Source organism: Antechinus flavipes, chromosome 5, assembly GCF_016432865.1.
Source record: "Antechinus flavipes isolate AdamAnt ecotype Samford, QLD, Australia chromosome 5, AdamAnt_v2, whole genome shotgun sequence".
NCBI classification, from domain to species: Eukaryota; Metazoa; Chordata; class Mammalia; order Dasyuromorphia; family Dasyuridae; genus Antechinus; species Antechinus flavipes.
In genome coordinates this window covers 15,507,936-15,535,879 of record NC_067402.1, presented here as the reverse complement: position 1 = coordinate 15,535,879, position 27,944 = coordinate 15,507,936, and the positions used below count along the sequence as shown (strand labels likewise).

The following is a 27,944-nucleotide window of genomic DNA, read 5'->3' as shown; positions in this document are numbered from 1 at the left end:
ACTGACGCACAAGCACCATCTGCTAGTTGGTTACTGCACAGGACAAAAAAAATTCCTATCAAACATGAAGTCCTTTATAGTTTCATTCAAGAAGCTTAGTTCCCCCCGATTATTGTCAGGTAATTCTAAATCTCTAGTGCACACTTGTGATCAAGGACCTGCAGTTACTGCTGGGACAAACACGCAGTTTTGTCAAGGGAAGAAAACCCAGCCAAAATCTTGAGTTGGGGGGGGGGGGGGGAGGGCATCCTCTGAAGGAAGAAAGGCCCGTTTAACACAACTTCAGAACGTTTCTGGATAGAATCCCTGGGTCAAGGAGAGACGTGTCAGGCGGACTGGAGCAGGGGAAGGGAGATGACGCCGCACAGGATCCCCTGCTGAGTCGGGACATCGGGCATACAGGTGGGTCTTGCTCTCCACAGAGAGGCCGGGGTGGCCTGTAAGGCCCAGTGCAAGGCTGGGCAGTCTGGGTACCATCAACACCAATGGGAAGGACAGAAAACACAAATCACTCCGTCTTTATTCCATTAAGAAAAGTACATTTCATCTGTCATCGGGTACAGTGGGGACAGTTCTAAACTACTCATTTGGCAGTTTCAGGCTGGCCTTGAGCTCTGTCATTGTACTCACCCCCCTGAATGTATCTAAAACGGACCCATTTCAACTTAAAAACTTTTTTTTTTTTTTTTTTGGCTGAGGCAATTGAGGTTAAGTGACTTGCCCAGGGTCGCACAGCTGGGAAGTGTTAAGTGGGATTTGAAATCAGGTCCTCCTGATTTCAGGGCTGGTGCTCTATCCACTGCACCACCCAGCTGCCCTTAAAAACGTTTTCAATGTCTTCTGGAAACAAAAAATACTTATGAAGAGACTACTTAATTCACAACAAAGTAGTTTAAAGAAATAGGCACATGGCAAAACTTTGGAAATAAGGGCTGTCTCTCTACCATCATTTAAAAAACACCATCTAGTGTCGAGCCGTCCACGTCGCCCAAATTCAATCGCAGAAGCAAATCCTTTTGGTTTCGAAGTCTTTCACTGGAAAATCCGGCCTTTAAAAAGGAGTTTCCAAATAAAGCGCTACACCAAAGGCCGCTTGAGTAATGACAGAATACTTTTTCTTAGAGCAGCAAAAAAAATCAGATCGGGTGTTCAGGAAAAAAAAAAAAAATCATTGCTTTATAATTAAGCACCTTCCCGAGAGCTGTGAAAATTCTGCCTGTTTCTAGGGCAGGCCTGAAAGAAGTTGCAGGAAATAAAAGTAACAAAAGAAACAGCAATGCCAGTTTGCTCAAGATTTCAGTATAAATATATAGATTAAAAGTCTGAATAGTCACCAGGACATCTTCAGAGGGGAAAAAAAAAAAAAAAAAGAAAACCTAGTTTTCTACAAATACATAATTTATTTTTATAGAAGAGAAATACATAAATTAATTATTCACAAAAATTTTAAGTCAAAGTTGCTTTGGAAAAGCTGACTGTTGGGCTCCAGTGCTAACAGACTAAATGAAAAAAAAATCTGAAAAAACAACTAAGGTCACTTTGGGGCAGCCAGGAAGACCCGAGTTGAAATCTGGCCTCAGATACTCATTAGCTGTGACTCTGTCACTTTACCATGTTTGCCTCAGTTTCCTTATCTGCAAAATAGGCTGAAGAAGGAAATGGCAAATCCCTCCAGTATCTTTGCCCAAATGGGGTCGCAAAGGGTCAGGACTAAGTAACAAGGACAAAAGATCACTTTGAATTTCAAGAGGCTCCTCCATGTGAAAATAGGGAATCGTTTTCCAACATAAAGAATTTGGTTTTTTGCTTGAAAGTGACCACCTTCCTATAAGATGTGGCCTTTACCCAGAAAGCCTCGGGGGCTTTCACTGCCCCTATTGGACTCGGAAGTTCTGCTCTCTCCCCTTTTTGGGAGGGAAGGGAAGGTTGGTGGTGGCGTGGTGCCGACCACAAGAGGATCTGCTACAAAATACGGCTGCCCCATCTAGCCATGGGAACTGCAGTGGAAGGGCTCGTGTGTCAGTCTCTCGAGTGAATCGGTTCGTTCAAGTAGGAGTCCATTTGGACAGCAGCGGCCGGCTGCTCCGGGCCAGGCCGGGCCCCAAGACTGACCATCTCCACAATTCCATTCCGGTTGTTGCTGCGAACCCGCTTTCCCCCGGCCTTCCCCGGGGGAACCTTTCCTCCGGGGAAGTCCATGTCTCGAAGCCCCTCATTTTCTCTCCTTTTCTTTCTGAGGGTCCCTTCTGAGGCTGGAAGTCAGTTCTTTGGGCACAATCAGAACGCTGCCGTCCTGGCCACAGTGGAGGGCGTACAGGTTGGGGTTGACAGGCCGGCCCTGGTCGTCTCTTAACCTACTGAAAACATCCTGGTAAAGGTGGTGGAGCTTCTGCTTCATGAGGTGAAGGGCCTTGCGGCACTGGGCCCGCTCCCGGGCCAGGCTCTCCCTCCTGGCTTGCAGGCCGCACACCTGCTCCTCCAGGCTCAGGATCACGTCCAGCTTGCGCTTGCGGCAGTTCTGAGCCGCCACTTTGTTCTTGCCCCTCCTTCGGATGTCGCGGAGCAGGGACACCTGCGTCTCCGTCAGGAAGCTCTTGGCCAAGACGCTGTTGAAGGAGTCCACGGGCATGCTGACGATCTCCTCCACCGAGAAGGGCAGGCGCAGCGTCTTGGCGTGGCGCTCGTCCTGGCTCAGGGCGCCGTCCCGGGCCCGGGGGCAGCCGCCGCCTTTTCCCTCCTGGGACCTCTGGGGCCACGGAAGAAGGGCTTCGGGTGCCGGCGGACCCGGCACGAGGGAGTAAGTGTGGTTGTGGAGGACGCGCTCCAGCGGGGCCTCCCCGGAAGGCTCAGGACCCTGCTGACCAGGTGGCTGGCCCAGCTCACTGGCCTCTGGCCAGTGGCCTCCCACGGCTCCCTCCAGGCCCTGGGGGGAGAGAGACGGAGCGAGGCAGCTGTAACCCACGGCGCCTTCGTCGTCCCGCGGGGAAGCCGCCGGGTCGGGATTGGGCCCCGGAGTGCTGCCGTGGCTGGAGTTTAAGGAAAGCCCAGAATCGTAATCGGGCTCTTCAAAAAGCTGGGAAACTTCCAGGGGGTCAAAGCCCTCCTCCATAGCGAGAGACAGGAGATTGATCTCATCAAAGATATTGTCGTCAAAGTCCAAAAGAAGGTCTTGGGCTGCCGGACTCCTGGTCCTGGTCTCGGCAGAAGGCACGAGTCCCGCCCAGTCCATCCCTGGAAGGGGAAGGGCGCTGCTGGAATCCAGCGGGGAGAAGGCTTCCTGGGGCTGGGCGGCCCGGGGGTCTCTCCTGCATCCGTCGGGGCCGGACAGCATGGCCTCGTGGAGGCTGACGTTGTGGCTAATTGCCTGGCTGAAGTCCCGGCCGTACTGGCAGGGAGCGTCCACGCCGTCACCGCTGCTGTTACAGAGGGGCGGCAGGGGCCCACACGAGACGCCCTGGAAGGAAGGACAGAGCATTAGACCCCGACATCCCCTTCGTCATCGGAGGGAGGGTTTGGACATTGGGGTGCAACAACACGGAAGTGGGAGGTTCTATCGGAAACGGGGCGGGGGGCTGGAGCCATTCAGCAGCGGACACGAATCTGTGAGCACGGCCCCCCAACCTCACCTCATCCTAAGGGGCATCTGTGGTCTCCCCCAGGAGAAAGCAAGCCCTTCACCACCAGCGATCCCCCCCAGGAGAAAGCGAGCCCATCACGGCCAGTGATGTCTGTTCAAAACCCATCTGCACCCCCAGTGCTTTCTTGGGGTTTCCTAAATGCTTTTTTTCAGGCATTCACCAAACAGATTTGAGTGCTCCCTCCAGGGCTGCAGATTGCCAACACATCGATCAGTTCACCAGCAAGCCTCGTTAATGGCCGACAGCTCGCCAGGCACTGAGCTGTTCTACCTCACACGGCCCTCGTGGAACGGCTGTCCTCCCCTACCTTTGCCCACCGAGGTTCCACCCAAAGGGCACTTGCCTGACTGGTTAGTCAGAGAGAGAGTCTCTGTCCTTCCCTGCCCCCTTCTCTCCCCATAAGCTCTTCGTGGGCAGGGGCTGGCGGCCTAGCTCAGCCCTGGCACAAAGCAAAAACTGAACTTAAAACAAATTAATTCCAGTATTATGGAAACCGATTTAGGAAACATAGCACGAGTGGGCTATTCCTATATCACGTTGCCACCGGATAAGCATTTTACATCAGTTTCCCGGGACGCTGAGGTCCATGGTGATTTCATCATAGGATCACATGCAGCTCTAGAGTTGGGAGGTCAGCTAGGCCAACCCTCCCATTTTACAGATGAGGAAACTGAGGTCCATTGAAGCGAGATATGATTTGCTTAGGTTCACATACATTCAAAACTAGAATCTGAATCCAACTCTACCAGACCAGAGTTTCTTAAACCGAGTTCTGTGAATTAAAAACAAAACAACTAACCCAACGACAACAAAAAACAACTTCAAGGCAAAAAAGTCTGCTTCAATCAGCCTTCAGACACCGTCAGCGCTTTCTCTGGGGATAGACAGAATTTTTTAAACTGCATCCTTCGGAGTGGTCCTGGATCGCTGCATTGCGGAGGGTAGCAAAGTCATTCAAAGCTGATCCTCTTACAACAAACACTGCTGTTACTTTGCACACAGAGCATGTCACTTAACACTGGCTCATGAAAGTCCTCATGGTTTTCCCGAGAGCATCCTGCTCATCATTTTTTTGGTAGCACAAGTAGTATTCCATCGGAATCCCACAATCCAGTTTGTTTAGCCATTCCCCGACGATGGACATCCATCCCCTCAGTTTCCAGTTCTTTGCCACCAGGAAGCAGTTGCTCTAACCATTTTGGTACATATTGGTCCTTTTCCTTTTTTCTTTTAAGCTCTCTTGGGATACCAAGCTAGTAGTTGCACTGTTGGATCACAGGGCACATATGATTTTATAACCCTTTGCACATAGTTCCATATTGCTCCACAGAACGGCTGTCCTACCAAAAGTGTACTCATGTCTTTTTTCTCCATATCCCCCCCAACATTGGTCATTTTCCTTTTTTTGTCCCATCAGCCGATCGAATAAGTATAAGGTAATAATACCTCAGAGTTGTTTTAATTTGTATTTCTATAATTATAATAAATAATTATAAAACAATTATTTGATAATAAATAGATTTTGAACATTTTTTAAAAATATGGCTATAGATGGCTTTAATGACTTCATCTGAAAACTGTTCCTATCTTTTAATCATTTATCAGTTGTGGAATGGCTCTTATTGTTATAAATTTGACAGTTATTGGAGAAATGAAGTCTTTATGAGAGAAATTTGCTTCCATTTTCAGTTAGGATTGCTAAATTCCTATTTCTTACTCCCATCCATTTAGTCTATTCTTTCTTCTTTCACTCTGTCCCTCCTCAAAAGCGTTTTGCTTCTGACTATCCCCTCCCCGATTTGCTCTCTTCTATCCTGGTATCCCCCCATCACCTTTTCTCATCCCCTTCCTCTCCTACCTTCATGTAGGGTCAAGTGGATTTTTATATGTGATTGAGTGTACATGTTATATTCCCTTCAAGTCGGTTCTGATGAGAATAAGGCCCTTTCACTTCCTTCTTCCTCTCCATCATAAAACCTTTTTCTTGTCTTTTTTGTATGAGATAACTTACCCCATTCTACCTCACCCTTTCGCTTTCTCTCAACGCATTTTTCTTTCTCATTCCTTAATTTTGTTTTTTAAAAGCTATTGTCCCTTCGTATTCAATTCCCACCTTGCCCGTTGTCTAGAAATACTCCTAACTGCCCAAATAATAAAAAAGTTTTTATGAGTTACAGGGATCATTTTCCCAGGCAGAAATGTAAATAGTTTAATCTAAGTCCCTTAGGACTTCCCTTTCCTGTTTACCTTTTAATACTTGTCTTGAGTCTTGTATCTGAAAGTCAAATGTTCTCTTTAGCTCTTCCTTTACATCAAGAATGCTTAAAGGTCCTCTATTTAGTGAATATCCGTTTTTCAGCTGAAGGATTATGGTCGGTTTTTCTGAGTGGGTGGTTCTCGGTTATAATGCACTCTGTTTGCCTCTGGAATATATGACACTCCCGATGCCCCAGCCCTTTAATGTAGAAGCTGCTAAATTTTCCATTCTCCTGACTGGCCGAATGAATCTTATTTTTCTGGTTGCTTCCGATGCTTTCTCCTTGACCTGGGACCTTTGTGTGTTTTGGTGCTTTCAGATTTGTGATTCTGGGAAGGTTCTATTAGCTTTGCCAAAGCAGCAGACTTTCCAGTGTACCATTCTCACTCACACACACACGTACACACACACACACACACATGCTCACACTCACACTTACACACACACACTCACACTTACACACACTCACTCATACACATACACTCACACACACTCACACTCATATACACACACTCACACCCACCCACCCACACACACTCACACTCAATTGGCCATACCTCTAAACTGGTTACAATTCTGAGTGAGAAAAACACTATGTCCTAAAAACTAAAGTGAAAACTTTTTGAACTCGTGGTCTGAGTCCACTTTTGGGCAGATCCGAAGCCCTTGGACTTAGCCCATTACCTGTTTGCACTTCAGCAGTTTTTGCTCAAAACCTGATTCTAACTTTAAGGGGATAAAAAACATTCTCCATGTCACCTTTTTTGGGGTCCCACGCCTGCCTGGGCAGGTGCAGTGGTCACAGGACCACCCATTTCGAAGACTGGTTTCATGGCTGTGGGCCTGAAGCCTCGAGGAACCTTGACAAGCAGTGAATTTGGTCTGATGGTCACGTCTGACTGTCCAGCCCTGACCTCTCTCAGAAACGCTGTCCCGTGTCTCAGTATCATCGCTCATCCTTGGATAGCTTGACCCGGGAATTCCAATCTCCTTGTGTCCACGGTGGAAGCCGCCGGGCTCTTTCCCTCAGAACCCTCCCGTCTTTCCTTCCTCCCAGACTCAGGGACCACTCCTGGATGGCATCTTTGGGCCCTCCTTAGTCCATGCATCTGTTTATATCTCATTTCTCCCTTTGGGACACCCCTTGGGGACATCTCTCACTCTATTCCCAGCTGCTGCAAACCCTCCTCATCCCCCAGCTGCTGCTATAGCTTTGTTGTGTGTGTGTGGAGGCTGTCACAAGACCTTCACTCAGCACAGGCCCCACCAAGCCATTCTGCTCCCCAGGGCCCCCCCTTCCTCCCCAGCACTTCAGGCTGGATCTTTCTTCTCTTTCCAGCAATCCCAGCCTCTGCAGCTCCTGGGGCTTCTCAATGGCTTCTCCCCACAACTGGCGGCCTTTCCCCCTCCTCCCCCCGTTCTGTTCCCCCTTCAGTAGGAAGCCTTTCCTGGCCCTTCTCAGGTCTCTCGGAGGATATCTGCACATTGTCTCTCTTTCTCTGTGTTAGACATGGCAGGGACACTTTGTGCTTTTCTGTACTCTGCCCGCACATAGTAGGTGCCTGTAAAGGTTTCCCCCTACTGTGCGTTCTCTCCCAAGTATTTCCTCTCCGCTACACTAGAGAGATCCTGCCCATTTCCTGCGCCTGACACGAGGTGGGGAACGGGCAGCTGTGGCTCCCAACCTGTTCAGGGCAGACAAGAGGCTGTGAGACTTCAGAGCTCTTCTCTGGGCTTTCCTGGGGGCTGTGCCTCAGGGTGGGGTAAGGGACCCCCCCACACACACACATAGGAAGAAACAAGGGACTGGCAAAGCAGGCCCCTTCCTCCTTCCCCCTAGAGGGAGAAGCTTGGAAGGAAATCCTCCTCTCACTTTTCAATCATTCGGTGAATAATTTTTATTTCCCTTTTAAGCACAAACTCCTTGATTCACAGAAAAGTCTGGCTGGAGACAACGTTTATGAAGCCCACTCTGCGCCAGCCACTAAGTGCTTGACAAATATTAATTTATCTGATGGGTTGGTTATTTGATTATCATTTCATCTGCTCATCACCACAGTCCTCAGAGATAGCAACTGGGAGGAATCCCGCGTTGCAAACCCATAAATGTAAAGGTGCCGGGATCAGGAGCTATCGCTTTTCCATGACGGCTGCGAGATTCGGGGTGAATCTGCATTTTAGTAAGGGAGGGCGGAGGGGGAGGGAATCGTGAAGAAGACTGAGGCCTTCTGGGCCCCAGCAAGCTGCCTAGTCCTTTGAGGAGGTCCTGAGGGGAGAGAGAAGGTCCTGGACTAGGGGATATGGCAAATATGGTCAGGTCTGTTGGCCAAGGTACTAATTGATGTTTCAGGGCTTCCCCCTTTTTAAAAAATTTGTGGGACGGCTCCCTGGGCACGGGGAGGGGAGGCTACAGCGGATACTGTCAATGACAAATGAGAATTTTTTTTAAGCAACGAGGGTAGGAAAGGGAGAACTGCATTCTGGGAGTTGGGAGTGCATGTCACTGCCCAGGATACACAGGTGAGGAGGCGCAAGCGACATCGCATCGATGGGTTTTCAGTGTTACGTTACCTGAGGCACTGAATGTCGGCATAGGCGGGCGGGCTTGGGTTCACAAGGGTGAGCTGCGGACAGGGACAGCCGTGGGACTAAGCCACTTAAGCTCTCGGGTTCTGCTTCTGGAGCCTATATTTTAATTTCCCTGCTGATCCCGGGTATTTTATGTCAGCATTTACATCGTTGCTCTGAGGAGGCGCCTTGGTCTCATCCCCACCCAGGAGGCTCTGGGACCCAGAGGGGCTAAGAACCTTGATCCGGAGGCCGAGCTCCAGGCTGGGATTGGCTGGCCGTGGGACCTCATGCAGTCCCTTCCTTTCCCTGGGCCTTAATTTGCTCACTTGAAAGGGGGGGGGGGATTAATCCTATGATCCATTTTGCCGAAACACAGCGTCAAGGCTTGGACGGGATGTGACTCGTAGGGAAGTGGGGACGACACTGGGACGAGAGTGAGTGAGAAGCTCAATGATTGTTACACCCCCCAGTGGCAGCTCCCGGGGGTGGATGGACTGAGTTCTTAGAGCGGGACCATTCATTACAGATGGGGAAACTGAGGCTTCCAGGGGCCGATGATGTGCTCACAGCCGTGCCGGCCAGGTCTGGACTTGGGTCGCAGAGATAGGGCCGGGAGGGGCCTCTGCGTCTGACCCCCTGATTTTACAGAGGGGAGGGGGGTGACCTGCTCGGGTCGGAGGTCCCGAGTGACATCGGGGTGGGGCGCCTTCTCCCCCGCAGCCCCGCCCATTGACCCTAGGAGCTGAGGGGAAGGGCCAGGCTGACCCCGGGGCTCCCGCCCGACCCTGCAGGATTACCTCCGGGGAATTCTCCATCGGGGGCGCCATCAGGTGGAAGATGTCTTCCAGAGACCAGCCCACGTCGGTGTCGTCCCCATCGCCCTGTAAAAGACACAAGAAGAGGGATGGTTTCTTAAAGCTGCTGGTTCGAAGGAGTCGCCCTGACTGGGGAGAGCCCAGGCCAGCAGCTGCTGCCCTCCGCGCCCCACTAACCTTCCCTTCTGGCCGGGGGCCCTTTTCCAGGAAGCTGCATGGGGAAAAGAAGCTTCTTCTGGGCTCATCTCTCAGGCCATGGGAGAAAACCGGCCGGGTTCCTCCCGCAGGGCACTTTGCCCCGACCTTGGAGGTCACTGAGGACAGGGCCCTTGATGGGGGCGTCCGAGAGCATTTTCCTCACAATCTCCATTTGTCACACTGTGCAATTTATTTGATTTGTGATAAGAGGAGTCCACAGGCGCTTCCCTCAACCCTTTTATGTTCTACTGAGGGACCGAGTCCCGAGTGACAGGTGATGTACCTTGTACGTCTTTATTGCTAGGATGGTTCTCTCCCATCTAGGATATAAGCCTCTGCAGGAGCCCCGAGTCCTCAGCCTAGAGCCGGGCACTTGGCAACAACCCAAGTGGACTGACTTTTGCCAAGGTCACCCCCAGATTTAAAATTCAGTCCTCTTTCTTCAAATTTAGAAAGCTTTGCAGGCCTCTACCTGCATTCTTCCCCTTAAAGAGATCTTCCCATAATGCACAAGGTCTTACGTCTCTGTTCCTTTAGGTTTGAGCCTGTGGGACCCAAATTTGGCTCCCTCTCCACCACCAAAGACCAGCTCTTTCTCAGGAATGGAGCAGCATCCGAAGGATGCTCCCGCTAAGGGCCATTTTCCGAGCCCCTCAACGCCCATTGGAAGTGTTCCGAGAACTCGGTGTACTCCAAGGAACAAAGGCTGCCCTTAGGCAAACCGGCGGCCAAAGGTGAGTTCTTCTGAGCAGAAGAACAAGTTCCAGGTTGTGTGGGCTGAGCGACTTCCCGCTGCAGGACGGTCACCGGCCCGAGCACTGGGACTCCATGTGCCTTTCATCATGCTTGATGGCCTACGTTCTGGCGAGAGATCTGCCCTCAGAGTAAAAATACAGGATTGTTCTAAACAATCTAGAGAAGCTTCCCCACCCTCCACCCACGGCACAAGGAGTCTGCCCCTGAATCCGCTAGGGACCTGTTAGGCAATGAGGCACTTGGGTCTTTTTGTGCCTCAGTTTCCTCATATGTAGGGCAAATATAAAGTACTTCGCCATCTTAATGCTACAAATTCTAGCTATTATTAATATATAACAATTATTACATAAAACCATATATTTATTATATTTATATAGCTATATCTATATTGATACATAACTGCATATAATAATAAATAATGTAATTATTATCATAATACTTAACATCATTAATAATAATGGTAGCCAACATTTATATAATGCTTCTTAGGTATCAGTTATTGGGCTAAATGCTTTGTAATTGTCAACTCATTGGATCCTCACAACAAACCTAGGAAGCAGATGTTATTATGTTCTCCATTTTACAGATAAGGAAACTGAGGCAGGCAGAGGTTCATTGACTGAGCCAAGGTCACCAAGGTAATAACAATAATATTAACATAAGAAGACTATGGTCAAGCCAGAATTTCAAGCCAGCATCCTTCCTGCTGAGTCCTGTTTAATTCTGGAGGCAGGGCTCCTGCCTTCTACTTCTTTGTCTTTTTTTAGGGAGGGCATTGAAAAGGTGATGAGCAGACAGGAGGGTTAACTAGAAAAAAGAATTAATAACTAAATTATTAAAAATAAACTTTAAAATAATTAAACAATTAAGAATTAAGGTGTAGAAATAATGCCTTATGATAATTAAATAATGATGGTTAAGTGACCTAAAATAATCTCTAAAAATCATTTGATAACTAATGATGAGAAGATGAAGGCAGAAAAGCCAAAGCTTTTTGGATGTGATAGCTCTTTTTCAATATTTAATGAGCACCTGATGAGGCGCTAGGCTTCCTCTTTTTGGTTCCAAAGGCCAAGACTCTGATGAATGGGAATCCCTGGGGAAAGGAGGGCAGGGCAGCCGGGCTCTCCCAGCTGGCACCGGGGGCACCACCGGGCTCCAGACTGTGAGCGAGGGCCGGGAACCATGGACAAAGGCCCTTGGAGCTGGATCACAGGGAGCAGGGGAGTGAGTCTGGGCCTGAGAGGGTGGGACGGATAGGGAATCCAAACTGGCCCAGAGAGATGGAGAGTGGGGCCAGCAGGAAGGTACGTTCTACACGTGTTCCTGTTCTTTGGTGAGTAGCCTGAGGAAGGCTCTGTTTTCATTTGTCCCATGTATCCTAAGTGAGCTCCTCTGCCAAGTAGCCCTGGGAGGGAGCATCCATCATTCAACATTTATTAAGCCTCCTACTTGCCTGGCACCGTGCTAAGCCCTGGGATACAAAAAGAAACACAAGGCAGAGCCTGCCCTCGAATGTGAAGGAGGAGTGGGGGATGAAGGCAAAGTAGAAGGCAGGAGCCCTGTCCTGGATGGAGAAATGGGGGATGAAAGCAAAGAAAAAGGCAGGAGCCCTGCCCTGGATGGAGAAATGGGGGATGAAAGCAAAGAAAAAGGCAGGAGCCCTGCCCTGGATGGAGAAATGGGGGATGAAGGCAAAGAAAAAGGCAGGAGCCCTGTCCTGGATGGAGAAATGGGGGATGAAAGCAAAGAAAAAGGCAGGAGCCCTGCCCTGAATGGAGAAATGGGGGATGAAGGCAAAGAAAAAGGCAGGAGCCCTGTCCTGGATGGAGAAATGGGGGATGAAGGCAAAGAAAAAAGCAGGAGCCCTGTCCTGGATGGAGAAATGGGGGATGAAGGCAAAGTAAAAGGCAGGAGCCCTGCCCTGGATGGAGAAATGGGGGATGAAGGCAAAGTAAAAGGCAGGAGCCCTGCCCTGGATGGAGAAATGGGGGATGAAGGCAAAGTAAAAGGCAGGAGCCCTGCCCTGGATGGAGAAATGGGGGATGAAGGCAAAGAAAAAGGCAGGAGCCCTGTCCTGGATGGAGAAATGGGGGATGAAGGCAAAGTAGAAGGCAGGAGCCCTGTCCTGGATGGAGAAATGGGGGATGAAGGCAAAGTAGAAGGCAGGAGCCCTGCCTCCAAATGTGAAGGAGAAGTGGCAGATGAAGACAGAAGTAGAAGGCAGGAGCTCTGCCCTGGATGGAGAAATGGGGGATGAAGGCAAAGTAAAAGGCTGGAGCTCTGCCCTGGATGGAGAAATGGGGGATGAAGGCAAAGAAAAAGGCAGGAGCTCTGCCCCCAAATGTGAAGGAGAAGTGGCAGATGAAGACAGAAGTAGAAGGCAGGAGCCCTGCCCTCAGGGAGCTTACAACACTTTTGGAGAGGAAAGAAAAACACACTAGGGAAAGTTAACTACACAAGACAGTATTTTACTGATCCTGTAAAGCAGAATCTGCCTTTTTTGTAAATTTTGGAAGAGTCAGGTCTGGCCTTTAAAGGCCAATTGTTAAGGGGCAGGTGAGTTCTCCGAGAGCCTCCCCAGCTGCGGATCGTGACTCTTGAGGGGGTTGCGGGGGCAGCCTTTACTGACACAGGTGTCGCTCGTGAATGGGGAAAATAAATTGGAGGCAGAAGGAAGAGGAGGGAGGCAGAGAACGCATCGGCCTCTCGGTCAGAGGACAGCAATGGGCTCTCAGTCTCCTTGTGTCAGCGTCACCCTCTCACAGGAAGGGGATTCTACAGCTCCGAGTTAGACCTCCAGCAGCCACTGGCAGGTGGCTCCCGTGTCCCAACAGCCAGCATTCCAAGATGGCGCTCCCACGACCCTTAAGGATTTTCCAGGTGTAAGTGAACAATATTTATTTTATTTTTGCTTTTTTTTTTGCCAGGCAAATGGGTTAAGTGGTGGATGATATTTTTTAACTGAATCACAAGCAATAAGTATCGTGAAATGCTTTGTCAAAGCCAAGGGGGACTGAGAAGGGAGTGGGGTCAGGAAGCAGGAATAAGAGATGGTTGGATGGGGCAGCTTGTGGATGCTGCTGACTTCCATGGAATATTAAAAGAGCAGAACCACCGAGATAACATGACAAAAACTGGTGGGAAAATTGAAGCCCTGTCGGGTGGAAACAAGGCCCCGGCCAGGGCTAGTCCCTTTACTATTTTTGTGTCATTGTTGCCTTTGGCAGAATCCTGAAGAAGCCCATTGGCTCCTTCTTAGAATCAATTTTTAAATACAAAAAATAAAATGCAGAGGATTAAAAAGGAAGCTGATTATGCTGAGATAAAGATGTAATTTTCTTCCCCACCCAAGTTCAGTGATTTCCTAAATCTATTTATGGATCTCCTAGGGGTTTGACCCCAGATTTAGACCAACATCTCCACCATATACAGTCATCCCTTCTCCATTTTGACTTTCCTAATTGTCATTTTGATACCTTGTATAAGAAACTAAAATGAATTTGAGGGGATTGTTGCAGAAGCCACAGATGGCACCTGAAGGCCAGGAGAAAAAGTTTAGAAACTCAGAAATGCATAAAAAAATGTGTAATATTATATAATATCAACATAGCTTTTTTTTTTAATTTAAATTTTATTTTACTTAATAATAACTTTGTATTGACAGAATCCATGCCAGGGTAATTTTTTACAACATTATCCCTTGCACTCGCTTATGTTTTGTTTTTTCCCCTCCCTCCTTCCATCCCCCCCCAAGATGGCAAGCAGTCCTATATATGTTAAGTATTCAACATAGCTTTTAATACTGTTAACACCTCACAAAAGAAAATGGAAAAACTCAGATTTCTCTGGTACAAAGGGAAGGTCAAAAAATTTGCTCAGCTTTTTCAGGTCACGGGAGTGCTACACTCCCAACCCCCATGATGTGAAAGGGATAAACTACTACAAAAAGCTCCAAATGGACATGGCCTGCATACAGAGAGCAGCCAAGTAGGACTATGGGTGAAGAAGTCAAGGGAGATCACAGAAGATACAGTGGCACGGTTTTAATTCCTTAAAGAGCTTTTGCACAAACAAAATCAATATAGCTAAAATTAGAAGAGGAACAGTTGACTAGAAACATTTTTGCAGCAAGTATCTCTAATAAAGATTTGACATTAAAATATATAAGGAATATATAAGAACCAGAGCCATCCTCCAATAAATAGTAAAAGAATATGAATAGGCAACCTTTTAACAGTTGCGTGTTAGCTTAACATTAGTTCAAATGACGAATAATGGAAAGAACAACAAATTAAAATAACTCTTGAGGTTCTACCGCCCACGGATCAGCTGAGATAATGAAAACTTGCAGGAATGGAGGAAGGATGTTGTTGGGAAAGCTGTGAATCAGAGCTGGCGTTCTGGAAAATGATTTTGGAACTTTGTCCCCAGAGTAACAAAACTGTGAACGTTCTTTTACAAAGTCTACTATTACTGGGTTCAAATGTTTAGTTGTAGCAAAGATCTGGGAGCTAAGGGGGTGCTTGTCACCTGAGAGGTGTCTGAGCAAATGATAGGCTATTAATGTAATGGAATATTATTGTATCATGAGGAATGAATGGGATGGGTTTGGAGAAATCTGGGAAGATTTGTATGGATGGATGCAGAGGGACATGATAATAACTATAACACAGCAAACAAAAATATATCGATGTTGCTATTTAAAATTATTTTGAAGGTTTAAGAACTCCCCCCCCCTTTTTTTTGATCTGATTTTTCTTGTGCAGCGTGATAATTGTGGAAATATGTATAGAAGAATTGCACATGTTTAACATATTTTGGATTACTTGCCGTCTAGGGGAGAGAGTGGGAAGGGGAAAGGAGGGGAAAATCTGGAACACAAAATTTTGCAGGGGTTAATGTTGAAATTTACCCATGCATATGTTTTGAAAATAAAAAGCTTTAATAAAAAGAAGAGTTAAGAACTCTTGTCAAGAGTGTGACCAACCATCCCTACAGAGAACCAGGTTTAGAAGTGGAGCTCATCAACCCATCAGAGGGATGGGGAGCTCAGAGACCAGGATGAGAGATGCTCTGTTGGACGTGGTGGATTTGTTTTACTTGGCTAGGGATATGTTTTGTTTTTGTTTTTAAGTTGTGGGAGTAGAGAAGGAAAATAGGCCTTTGTATCTTTTTTTTTTTTTTTTAATGCATAGAACAAAAGAAGGTTCAGAAGCAGATAGAAATAAGCAGGATGGCTTTCAAAAACTAATAGGTTGAATTTATGAGTCTTTAAAAAAACTACCATCTGTACAGAATACAGCTCAAGTATTATGTATAAGCTTCTTTTTCTAATCTCAGAATGCTAGCCTAGAGTTCAAATCCTGCCTCAGACATTTACTACTTTGGTGACTCTAGACAATTAATTTCTGGTTTCTTCAGTTTCCTCATCTGTAAAATGGGCTGGAGAAGGAAATGGCAAATCTCTCCTCCAAGGCAACCCCAAAAGGGGTCACGAAGAGCTGGGCATGAACAAAACGAGTGAATGACAACAGTGATTTTTCTCTCTCAGGGTAGTTGTGATTATTGAATAAAATAATAATTGTTTAGCTCAATATCTGGTACATAGTAAATGTTAGTTATTAAGTATGAAACAAAAAAATTAAAATGAAAAAAGAAAGTGTTTAGGGAAGCTGAAGGTACATGGGGATCTTCTGTGGACTAGAATCTCCAGGATGAGAGAGCATGGCCGGGTAGGATGTTGGAGAAAGTGACCACCTGATGGATGAGGGATCCCCTTCAGGATGATTCCCAAGTGCATTCTGGGGGTTTCCCTCAACATCAGTGCAAAGACTTTTGGCTACCGGGCCCTTGGGAACACAGAGCTAGGAAAGTGACTTCCTAAGAAAGGGATATGGGACCAGAGCTGAGGTGCCCAGGAAGTGGGACAATAGACAGGCTAACGGACCCAGGCTGATCACTGGAGGTACAGGCCAGCCATGTAAAAAAATAAAGGGAGGCAATAATAATAGGAAGAACACAAGTGGGGCTGGGGGCAAAGAGAGGGAGCAACAAGGAGACGGGAAAGAAAACAACCTCCAGCTGAAGAAATGCAAGGTGGAGGTGTCTCTGAGGTCAGCAGGGGAGCTCTTTAGAACTAACTGAAGACAAATCTACTCCAGGGGTAATTTTTCAAAAGTTAACGTGTTGGGGGTTTTTAAATTTTCTTTTTAAAAATTCTGAACTCAACATAATTGAGCATTTCAACAGCCAAGGAGAACTTAAAATTTGGGGATTAAAACATGGATTTCTCTTCCTCTCCCACAATATGCAGGTATGGCCCCCAACTTTTCCTGTGTTTTGACGAGGTCTATTTTTACGTGCCGGAAGCAGAGATTGAGGTGAGGAAAGCGGAGGTCAGCCAAAAGAATTCCGTACAGATAACGGTGTTCCTCGCTCCGGTGGACCAGGCAGGGGAACACCGAGATGTTCTCCAATATCCTGTTTGCTTCAGGGAATTCAAAGGTCCATCTCTGAATCATCTATACAAGGAAGGCCAATTGGAGGAAAAATGTCTATTGAGCAGGCCATGATTTTGGATGGGTTGGTCCCAAATTTGAGAAAGAAGAGAGTGGGCTGGATTTCCTTCTGGAAACTGTATATCTCCCAGCATTCTATTGTAATGGGGAGATTTGGAAGAGCTCGGAATCACAGAGGTGGACGGGATGGGGCTGGAACTCGCAGGTGACGAACGCCCTTTTACCAATGCAATCTGATGACTTTTTTGAAAGACAAGAGACTTAGAGGGCTTAGAACCTTGAGAGAGGAAGTGATTTGCCCTGGAAACTTTCTCTGAGGGATGAAAGGGCTCAGTAAGCATCCTCATTATGTCAGGAGGTCTCAAAGATGGGCTGCAATCTGCCCCAATGGATGGAGCATCCACCCCGATGAGATTAAAGAGCCACTGAGGCAGTCAGGAAAGACAGCCAGGGGCTGGAGGGGCCAGGAGTTATAGGGTGGGACCGCGCAGGCAACTACACTGGTATGAGAACAGGTTCACAATGAAGTAATCACACACACATACAGGGGAGTAGTAAGCATATAGAAGAGGAGGCTGGACAGAGCTGGCAGAGGGTCGTGCATACAAAAACAAGCAACATGAACGTATGCTATTGGGGAAGGAAGGTTTTAGAACAAGAAGATAATTCTCACATTGGGCCCCCCTCGCTCCCTTTTAACTCAAATATGAAAGTTGAGCATCCCGGGTTCAAGGTACGCTTCGGGTCCACATTCCTAAAACCATGGCTCGGAGGCCCCCACTATGAAAGGCCAGAGGACAGGATGAGCTCAAAATAAAGGCATTTACTGAGACGGTCTCCTAAGAACCGGTAACTATAAAACACCCTGAACCTGCGCCTCCCTCTCCTGCAAACACACAAAGCATCATGGGAAGAGGAGGCAAAAATATAGACTCTTTTAATCAACTCTCAAGTAACAGTTCATCATCGGCGTCACTTGACAAAACTGCTCTCTCAAAAGTTGCGGCTGATTTTCAAACAAATTTCCTTTTAGGAGATTAGGGATTGGATTAATTAGGAACGCATTTTACTCTATTATTATAATTATCATTGCATAGCTGTAATAACATTGCATAAATGATATTATAATAATAATGTTGACAAATAGCCTTCTCTTATCTCGTATAATTTCATCAGATGGCCCACAGGAAACCTTGCTGAAACCCTAAGTCCAGCTAAAATCCCACCTTCTATAGGAAGTCTTTCCCAGCCCCTCTCAATTCTAGTACCTTCCCTCTGTTAGTGATTTTCTATTTATCCTGTATTTTCTTTGAACACACTAGATTGCCTGTTGTCTCTCTCCTGCCTTGCATTAGATTATAAGCTCTGAGAGGATGGGGCCTATCTTTTGCCTCTGTGTTAGCACAGTGTAAAGAATATAGTAGGTGCTTAATAAGTGCATGTTGACTGTTGATTACCTTAATCGACCTTCTCCTACTACATTAAAAATATTAATCTGATGGAGGGGGCTCTGATGGGCCGTACATTTGGATACGTCCTCACAACCCAAGAAGGCCTCCAGCTGAGGCCCAGGGATGCATGGGCTGTGTCTCTGCGGGGGCCACGCTGAGCTGCTCTACCCTGTTGGGAGGTGATTCAGGCCAGTTCCAATAGACTTGTGATGGAGAGAGCCCTCTGCACCCAGAGAGAGACCTGTGGGGACTGAGTGTGGATCAAAGTATTGTATTTTCAGCTTTTGTTGTTGTTGTTTGTTTGCTCTTTTTCCCCTCATTTTTTCCTGTTTGATCTGATTTTGCTCAGTACGATAAATGTGGACATATGTTTAGAAGAATTGCCTGTGTTTAACCTAGATTGGATTATTTGCTGTCTAAGGGAGAGGGGAGGAGGGAAGGGAGACAAAAAAATCAGGAAAACAAGGTTTTATGAGGGAAAATGTTGGTCTATCTTTGCATTTATTTTGAAAAATAAAAAATGAATGTCAAAGTATCTTTACATGTAACTGGAAAAAACAAAGTGCTGTTTACAAGGAAAAAAATCCATCTCAACTTGTTTGTCTTTTTAAGATGGGGTCTCCTTTTCTCGGGGGTGGGGGAGGAACGTTATTTGAAGGTCCAGTGTTGGGTGAGCCGGTACCGCCCCCTTCCCCCCTCACCACAAGGTGCCAGGCTCCTGATTGGCTCGGCCCGGGGCATTCAGAGCTGGGGAGCCCGGATTGCAGGGGGGGCCCTCACTCCCAGAACCCTCTTCTTTGAAGATCAAGAACGGGAGTTAAAACTTTGTTCAAACCTACTGATCCACACCTGAAGCTAATAAAAGTGACACAATTCAGTGCCCTGTTAAGCACCTGGCCCTCGGGTACAAAAACAAAGCCCATCCCTGGCCTCCAGATTGGTCCGGGAGGAGGAGTGGGGCAAGGCCCCAAACAGTGTCCTAGAGGAGCCAGTCTTCTGATCGTGGGCCCCAGACCCGTGACTAACCCGGACCTGAAATGTTGCAAAACCAGCTGCCAACCAGCAGGGCCCCATGACTCTTGGGGCTCTGAAATGGGGTTTGAATCCCGGTCTTCGGGCCAGGGCCCGTCCACTGTCTCTGGCCGGAAGCATGAAGGTGGGACTTGAATGGGGAAGCCCTGGGGGCCGGATGTAGACCCGGGAGGGAGGGAATAAGCAGGGAATGGGCAGGGCAAGAGCGCCAGCATCAGGATTTGAACTCGTGCTCTCTGGTTTCCACTGCAATTCACTTGCAAATCACAGCATCACCGCCATGATGTCATGGTCCTATTTGAGAAGGAAGGACCAGCAACAAGCCACCGCTAAGGCCATATGGGGTCTGCAGGATTTTCCATAGGGAAAACCACAGGAATGAACAAGGCAGGGTAGCCCAATGGGGAGAGGGGGCCTCCGAGCCCTCGGGTACAAGGCTGGAAGCCCCTCGGCCCCTGGGGCGGCCTTCTGGGCTGACTAGCTCCAGGGCAGCTGCCGACTGCAGCCATGGAGGGAGTTCTTCTCCGGGAGATCCCTCCCTCCCTCTAGACCAAAACACTGGAGAAATCCCCGGTGGCGATCTTCCCTAAGACGCTGGAATAAGGATCGCCCATCTTCATAAATGTCTCCCGGGGAGGCTCCTTCCGCGAACGCAGGCTCCATGGAAGCGGGCGGGCTCTCCCTTCTGTGCATCCCCTCCGGCCCCGGCGCCTCCCGAGCACACAGGACTCGCCGCGTGTTTGCTGAATCCCGTGGAATCGGTAACGGAGGCTCCTGGGACGGGGAAGGGCCCACCCTAATGGAGCGGGAGTCCCGCAGGATTCTGGGAGTGGGAGCACTCGGGGAGCCTTTGTGATCAGGAACCATTTACCGCTGAAGGGGATAAAGGCTGGGCTCGGAAGCACAGATGGGCCGGTCTGGCTGGAGGCGGGAGCCGAGGGAGCCCGGACCGAGGCCCTGGTGTCTGCCTTTCAAGGCTGAGCCCAGGCCCGGGCAGGGCCATTGGGCACCGAGGCCGGGCAGGGCCGTCGTGGCCAAGGCCGGGCAGAGCGGTTGGGCACCGAGGCCGGGCAGGGCCGTCGTGGCCGAGGCCGGGCAGGGCCGTTGGGCACCGAGGCCGGGCAGGGCCGTCGTGGCCAAGGCCGGGCAGGGCCGTCGTGGCCAGGGCCGGAGCTTCTCACAATGGCTTTCCCTCGTGGGCCCCCGGGATTCCCTTGGCTGACTTCTCTCGGGGAGATCCCAGCAGCAGCTCAGCGCTCCTGTCCCAGGAGAGGAGGGGGACGAAAGCCCCGCAGGTAATTTCCGGGGCCCACTGGCCGGCCCCACGCAGTCGGGCGGCGTTTCTGGGAGAGGCCTGTTTGCGCTGTGGGTGGGAGGGAGGAGGCGGCCTGAGAACGGTGAGGACGCTGCCCCCGGTGTGGCCTCGAACCCACCACGGCGTGAGGAGATCCTGAGGGTCCCCACGCCGGCCACAGGCCGATGGCAGACCCTCGGCCCAAGGGACAGCGGCGTTAAACCTTGGCTTGCTGACTCCTGGCCGCCTGACCTTCTGTTGGGGAGGGGGGAACTCTCTGGAACGGCCCCAGGGTCCCGCCAGCTGTGTCCAGCTGTGGGTTCTCTGAGTCATGGGACCCGAGCCAAGCACGGACCAGGGGACTTCTCTGCCCCCTGCAGAGCACTCCGGGGAGGAGCCTGCTCTGGTCCAGGAGAGTCCGCTCCCTCCTCCCCCTCAGAAGAGTCCTCGGAATACCTCAGGCAGACGTCCTCCTCCCGCTCCTCCCTAAAGCCTGCTCTTATCTAAGCCACTCCTAGCCCGTGGGCAGAGCCCCGCCACCCTGGCAGACGGCACGAGCCCACCAGTGCCCCTCGGGGGCCAAGGCCAGGCCTCCCCCACAGCCCAGGGGAACAGCCTTTCTTCCCGGGACCAGGTCGCTTCGCTGCTCTTGGTTTCCTCCTCGGTAAAAGGGGGGCTGCGCTGGTGGCCGAGGAAGGCGTCCCTGTGCTGCCCAGGCTGGGGGCAAAGGGCGGAACGCGGATCGGGCCCCTCCCTGGGCGAGTCGGCCTTCCTCAGTTTCCCGCGGTCACCAATCCCCGCGTAGATCGTCCCCCGGCCTCGGATCGCCGCGAGGCGCCTGCTGCTGCCCCGGCCGGCAGCCCTGGGACCCACAGCCCCTTTCTCACCCAGGGCTCTGGGCCCGTCCGGAACACCGGAACTGTCCTGCTGTGAGCGAGTGTGCTGAGTGACCGCGGGCCGGCCGCTCACGTGGGGGACTCCAGGGGAAGGGGGGCTGCGGACGGGCCCACCCGAGAAACTTCAGGTACCCGGGCCCGGGAGAGGGGATCGAGACCAGTCCCAGCGCCCAAGGAGGCTGCGGCCCAGGCCTGGGAGTCCCTCTGCCTCCGACCACCCGGGGAGACCTCCAGAAGGCTGGCTGTGTGCTAGGGGAGGCCATGGGGCCCGAGGGGGCAAAAACCTGGCCCTGCCTCCCCGCCTGGGTAACTGAACGGGCTTCTTGTCTACTGGGGACCTCGATTCTCCTCATCTGAAAAATGGGTAGCTTGAGCCAGATGGCATCTGACCTATGGCTTAGGATGCTACGACCTCTCACCCCCACGTTTTCTTCGCAGTACAATGAGAATCACTGACTAAGCACCCGGGGCTGTCCCCCACCGTCCCGCATTTGAAGGTGGCCAATCAGGTGGGACTCCTGCTCTGAGGCTAGAGACGGTGATGTCTGGGGGAGGGGGCTTCCATACTGGAAGGTCCTGCAGCTCTGGGTCCGAGGAGGCAGGCACGTGCCCGGGCGGAGCCAGGCTTGGGGCCGCTTCTGAGCTGCTGGCACTGAGGGGTCACAGCTGGCTGGTCGCCCTGGGGCTGAGGGGCCCCTGAGGCTGTTAGACTCCTCCCAGAACACAAACTTCAGTACTTTTGCTACTTGGAAACTCCCCCGCACAAAACCCTTCCTGGGGACAAAAGTTGGGAGGCGGCGAGATTTCCCCACAGAGCCCGGATCTTCCCGCTCGCCTCAATGAGCACAACAACGGGCCTACTATGCGCCAGGTTGGAGATGGGAAAGAAGCTTATGGGACTTCCGGGTCCCTCTGAGGAGTCAGTGTCTAGGCAGGGGCTGGGGAGGGGCAGGAGCGGGTGAGACTCTCTCTCTCGGGCTCCTGCCATGTGACACAGGTGGATGGGACCCCTCTAGAGCTGAGGGAACGGGCTCAGAAAGCAGGATTCCCATCCAGGTCCTCTCTCTCCCCCGGTCACTGCACACACATCCTCCCTCCCCAGAATTCCCTGCTGCTGGACACGGGAGCCCTGGTTCTGGTCCTGTCCCTCACGGGACCCAGAGGTAAGGCACAGCCAGGCCTCGGTTTCCCCAGCTGTAAACTCCCTGGCTCTGAACATTTCAAGGGGCTCTAGAGGTCAGTGGTTAGTGAGGCTCTCGGGCATGAACTGCTCCCTGAGAGAGGCTGAGAGAGGCTGAGAGAGGCTGAGAGAGGCTGACCACTTTACCTTTCAACCCTCAGACCCAAAAGACTGAAAAAATCAACATTATTGGATCTGGGCTTTCCCTCCCGGGACGCCTCCCTCCCCAGTCCCTCCTCTTAAAGGGTCCCCAGGGGTCCCGAGGCTCCCAGATTCTCAGGCCAGCTCTCTCCCCGCCCAAGGGGATCTGGATCCTTATTTAACTCAGGATCTCAAGCCCAGGACAAGCTAATCTTGTATCAGGCCCTGCCCAACCCCCATGGGGAGGGTCGGCCCTGGCCCAGTGTATGGGACTTTGTCAGGGAACGTTACTTTTCGCCTCTCTGAGGGCATCCTGAGCCACTGAAGGCTTTCTGGGCTCCCTGTCCCCCACCTGGAGGGCTCTAGGGCTTAACCAACAGCCCGAGGACAAATCATGGCATCTCTGAAGCATCCATGCCTACTATGTGCCAAGCACTGGAGATAGGATGGGGGCTGAGCATCTATGAAGCACCTACTATGTGCCAGGCACTGGAGATAGGATGGGGGCTGAGCATTTATAAAACACCTACTATGTGCCAGGCACTGGGGATAGGATGGGGGCTGAGCATTTATAAAACACCTACTATGTGCCAGGCACTGGGGATAGGATGGGGGCTGAGCATCTATGAAGCCCCTACTGTGTGCCAGGCACTGGGGAGAGGGCTGAGCATTTATAAAACACCCACTATGTGCCAGGCACTGCAGAGAGACAGGATGGGGGCTGAGCATCTATGAAGCTCCTACTATGTGCCAGGCACTGCAGAGAGACAGGATGGGGCCTAAGCATCTGTGAAGCCCCTACTATGTGCCAGGCACTGGAGATAGGTAGGATGGGGGCAGGGCCTGTTATTTTATTTTAAAAGGGAACTTCAGGGCCTTTTTCTGCACACTCTGCATGAGGCTCCCTCACTGGGAGATCCTGGGCCTTGCCCAAGGTCACACAGAGAGCGCAGCTGGAGGAGGCTGAGCCAGCATAGAAACGTGTACACCTACTAAGAGTCTGGGCCCGACCCCTCTGACCTGGGCCCAGAGGGCTGAGGGATTTGGTGCTAGCCCGGGACTGTTGTTCTCAGGGAGAGGCCGCCCATTCAGTGAAGGGAATGGCCCCCATCCCCAGTGGGGCCTTCGGCTGTTGCACAATCCCTCCTTCATTCTCCGCACCTTGGGTGGGGGTGGGAGGGGCAGGCCTTCCTCACCAGCCCCAGGGGCTTCTTCCCTTCAAAGCTCAGCCCCCGAGCCACCTCCTCTGGAAGCCCTCCCTGATTCCTCCAGCCCAGCTGCAGCTCCGTGACCTCTCACTTCTCTCCTCGCTCTTCATCCTCCATCTGTCTGAGAGCTGGACCTGGCAGACACTTCCTAGTTGGGAGACTCTGGGCATGTCGCTTCATCCTGTTTGCCTCAGTTTCTTCATCTGTAAAATGGGGGTAATCGCAGCACCTCCCTCCAAGGTGGCTGTGAGAACCAGGTGAGCTCACATATGCAAAGACACTTGTTGCCTAATCGTTCCTGAACTCCCCGTGCCCTCCCTTGGCGTTTCTTGGCAGGGCTCCCGCCCGCTCTGCCGTTTCCTTCTCCGACTTGTTTTGCAGATAAGGAAACTGTGGCAGACGAGGGGAAGGGACTTGCCCAGAGCCCCATGGCTTGGGGCTCTCAGGCCGCCTTTGGGTTTGGTTCTTTTGAGGCAGTTGGGGCCAAGTGACTGGCCCAGGGTCTCACAGCCCGGAAGTGCTAAGTGTCTGAGGCCGTATTTGAACTGATTCCAGGAGCGGGACCGCACAGTGGGGCTGCATTTGAACTCGGATCTTTTTGACTCTGGCCCTGCTATCTATTGGCCTAAGTACCTCACATCCCTTACCACACTGTACAGCCTGCTGGTTACTGCTGTGGGATTCTCGGGGCGCCCCCTCCCTCCTGGGGTTTCCGTAGCTGCACGGGCAGCACAGTAGGGCCGCGGCTCAGTGAATCCTCAGAGGGAGAGACGCCGGAAGGGGCCTCAGGCCGCCTTTTTCACTGACGATTTCAGGGCTCCCACGGGAGGCAGGTTCGAGCCGACCCGGGGGCTCCCTGGCGCAGCCCCGCCCAGCCCCGCTGCAATGCGGACCCGCTGTCCCGGGGGTCTGAGTTTGACACGGGGCCCCGGGAGTTTGAGCAGGGCAGCGACTGCCTTCCAAGGCCTGACTAACTTGGGCAGCTGTGCGGGGGAGGGCCGATCCGGGAGAAAACAGCCCAGGTGAGAGGTGAGAGAGGGTGGCGGCAGGAGAGGAGGGGACTTCTGCGTGGGCAGCGGGGGAGGGGCCGGGATGACTGGAGTCCCCCGGAGCGGGAGGGGGTTAGATTAGCATAAGGGTGAATCATTCCCCGATGGGAGCCAGCTCTGTGTAGGTGAGGCTGGAGAAGCAGCCGGGCCCACGGAGCCAAGGCGCCCAGAACTTTGCCTCTCATTTGCATAAGCTCCCAGCTCGGCCAAAACAGCGCCCAAGGAGGAGACTGTGATCTCCGACCTCCGACCTCGGCTGTCGGGGAAAGGAATCACTGAAAGGCCAGGGGATCGGGCCGGGCCCACGGGGTTCTGGGCGGTCCGGCTGTGGAGGGGCCTGCGCCCATCTTGGGCCCTGTTTTCCGATGCCGAGTCCGCTTCTGCAGAGAAAATCTCGGAGCACTGAAGGGTGGGAGGAAACCCGGCTGGCAAAAGTCACAGACAAAGGAGACCGGTCTGTCCCGAGATGCCCAAGTCGGGCCTCCCACCCTGAGGAGGGGGGCTGTATCAGGGCTCTGCCGGAACGATTGTTCCCACTGTCCCAGAGCGCACCGGGACGAACAGCAACAATGGGAGGCTCGCTCCCCGGCCTCGGTGCTTACCCCCGTGGCAATACCGGTTGGTCCGGCCCGGTCTGACTGGCCCGGGGTCTGCTGGAAGGTTTTTAACGAGAAGGGGAACCCCCCCAAGATTTCCTTTTCCCCACAGGCTCGGAGCTCTAGGACTGGGAAGGGAACTTGGAAGCCCCTCATTTATACCCCTGGAAAAGGAGGCCAGAGGAAGTCAAGGCAGGTCCCACAGGCAGAAACTGCCAGAGGCAGGATGCAAAGGCCAGTAGTTGATGAGAGCCAGGTGGGCTCAAACCTCCAGGTCTCGCCTCCATTCCACCAGGAGCAAGGAGGTGGTAGAATCCCCAAGGCCTGGCTTTCAGTCCTAGAGGCTTATGCCTTTCACAAGTCACAACCTTCCTGTGTCTCAGTTTCCCCATCTGTAAACTGCCTACTTTCCTATGCCTCAGTTTCCCCATCTGTAAACTGCCTACTTTCCTGTGCCTCAGTTTCCCCATCTGTAAGCTGCCTACCCCCCAGGTGTTTATGACAAGACTAGTCCGGCAGGCAGGCTAAAGCATGCGCTGGAAGGCTCTTTAGAAAGTCCAAATCAGGAAGCTACTAGGAGGGGGGGGGGGTTGTCACCCCGCCCCCTCCCAGCACCAAAGAGCTCCCTCCCCACACTGGGGGCAAAGGTATCCCAAAGATCTAGAACGGCAGAAGCGGAGGGGGGAAGGGACTCGTCTCAGCTCCATCTTCCTCAGAACATCGGATTTATGGGTCCTTCGCTTATCCCCCAAAGCCTCGGGGGAGCCTGGATCTCAAGGGGCGGCGAGCAGAGAAGCCCCCCCTGGACCTCCGGGGTCCAGAATCCAAGGGAACGAGCCCTCCCCATTCCTTCTCCGTCAGAGCGTAGAAAATCCCCTGAAATCGATTCTAATTTCCTATTTCCATCCTCAACCAGAGCTGGGAAAGAGGCAGAATTAAGCTTTCGAATCTCGTCTACACTGTCTCGGTCTAGCCGCCAGGGCGAGTGAGGAAGTGGAAAGAGACCCCAGGGTTGGCAGCCTCTCCCTTGGAGTCCGGGCTCTGTTGCCTGTGTGACCTTGAACCAGTCCCTTCGCCTCGTCTCGGTTCCCCTTCCCCACGCCCCTCTCCCGTCTCTTAAAAAAGGAAGAGGTTGCCTTAAGATGCGCTCCCAGGTCCCGGGCCGCTGCACGGCTACGGGCCTCGGTGGTCCTTACCTCCTGGACGGCGCATCGGCCGGTCTCCCCGCCCCCCGAGGCAGGGGCAGCCGTCGGGGACTCCTCCGCCTCCGGCTCCGGGTCCTTGTCTTCCCCTCGGGCCGATCCGCTGCCGCCGCCGCCGCCGCTGCCGCCGGGGTCTCCGGGGTCCGCGTCCCCGCTCGCCTCGGTGGCGGTGGCGTTCCCCAGCAATCTCGGGGGTCCGTCGGCGCCCCCGGCCGCAGCCACGCAGTGCACCAGCCAGGTATCCGCGTGCGTGCGCGGGACGAAGGGGACCCCCAGCGCGCGCACCTCCCGCAGCAGCCGCTGCCCCTCGGGCGGCGAGGCCGAGTCCGAGTCCCAGGACTTGGGGTGCCGCTGGCCCCAGCCCCCGACGGCTCCTCCTCGGAATGGCGGCAGCGCGTAGGCGGCGCCGCTGGGGCTCCCCAGCAGCGCCCAGGGGTCCCGGAGCAGCGGCGGCGGCGGGGGGAGCAGCAGGTAGAGATCCAGGTCCACGCGGAGCCCCGCCAGGCTGAGCAGCACGGCCAGGGGCAGGAGGCCGCCGCAGCCTTGCGCCCAGGACGGCTTCAGGTACTTCATCTCCGCTCCCCGACGGCTCCCGGGGCCAAGCCGCGCCCGCCGCCGCCTCCCTGCCTCCCCGCGCGCAGGAAGCGACGAGAAAAAGCCCACGGCCGGAGCAGGAGGGGAGCGGGCGGGCGTCCAGCGGCTGGGCCTGAGAACGCCCGCGGCCGGCCACCCGGGGAGGAGGTCAGGGGCACCGCCGGGGGCCTGGGGCTGGAGGGGCGAGAGGAGGAGGAGAAGGAGGAGACGGAGGATGGGGGAGAAGGGGCAGGAGCTGGAGCCGGAGCCCGAGCTGGAGCGGGAGGAGGGGCCTCCAGCCTCAGCCGCCAGCCCGCCCCGCCCCGTCCAGTTTCTCTCCACCCCCGGGCCCCGGGAGGCCCCACCCCGTCCGGCTTTTCTCCACCCTCGAGCCCCGGGAGGCCCCGCCCCGTCCGGCTTTTCTCCACCCTCGAGCCCCGGGAGGCCCCGCCCCGTCCAGCTTTTCTCCACCCTCGAGCCCCGGGAGGCCCCGCCCCGTCCAGCTTTTCTCCGCCCTCGAGCCCCGGGAGGCCCCGCCTCGTCCGAACTCTAGCTTCCACCCGGGG

The 27,944-nt window shown here is 52.5% G+C and overlaps 1 protein-coding gene across 1 annotated transcript; it reads right to left on the bottom strand.

The window, feature by feature from the left end:
- Positions 1 to 502: 502 nt before the first annotated feature.
- On the bottom strand, positions 503 to 27,660 carry NFE2L3 (NFE2 like bZIP transcription factor 3). Its single transcript, XM_051963488.1, has 3 exons — positions 26,800 to 27,660; positions 9,264 to 9,347; positions 503 to 3,454 (listed from the first exon to the last, which is right to left on the bottom strand). The coding sequence occupies exons 1-3, from the start codon at positions 27,376 to 27,378 to the stop codon at positions 2,213 to 2,215; spliced, it is 1,905 nt and encodes a 634-aa protein (XP_051819448.1). The 5' UTR covers positions 27,379 to 27,660; the 3' UTR covers positions 503 to 2,212.
- Positions 27,661 to 27,944: the final 284 nt, after the last annotated feature.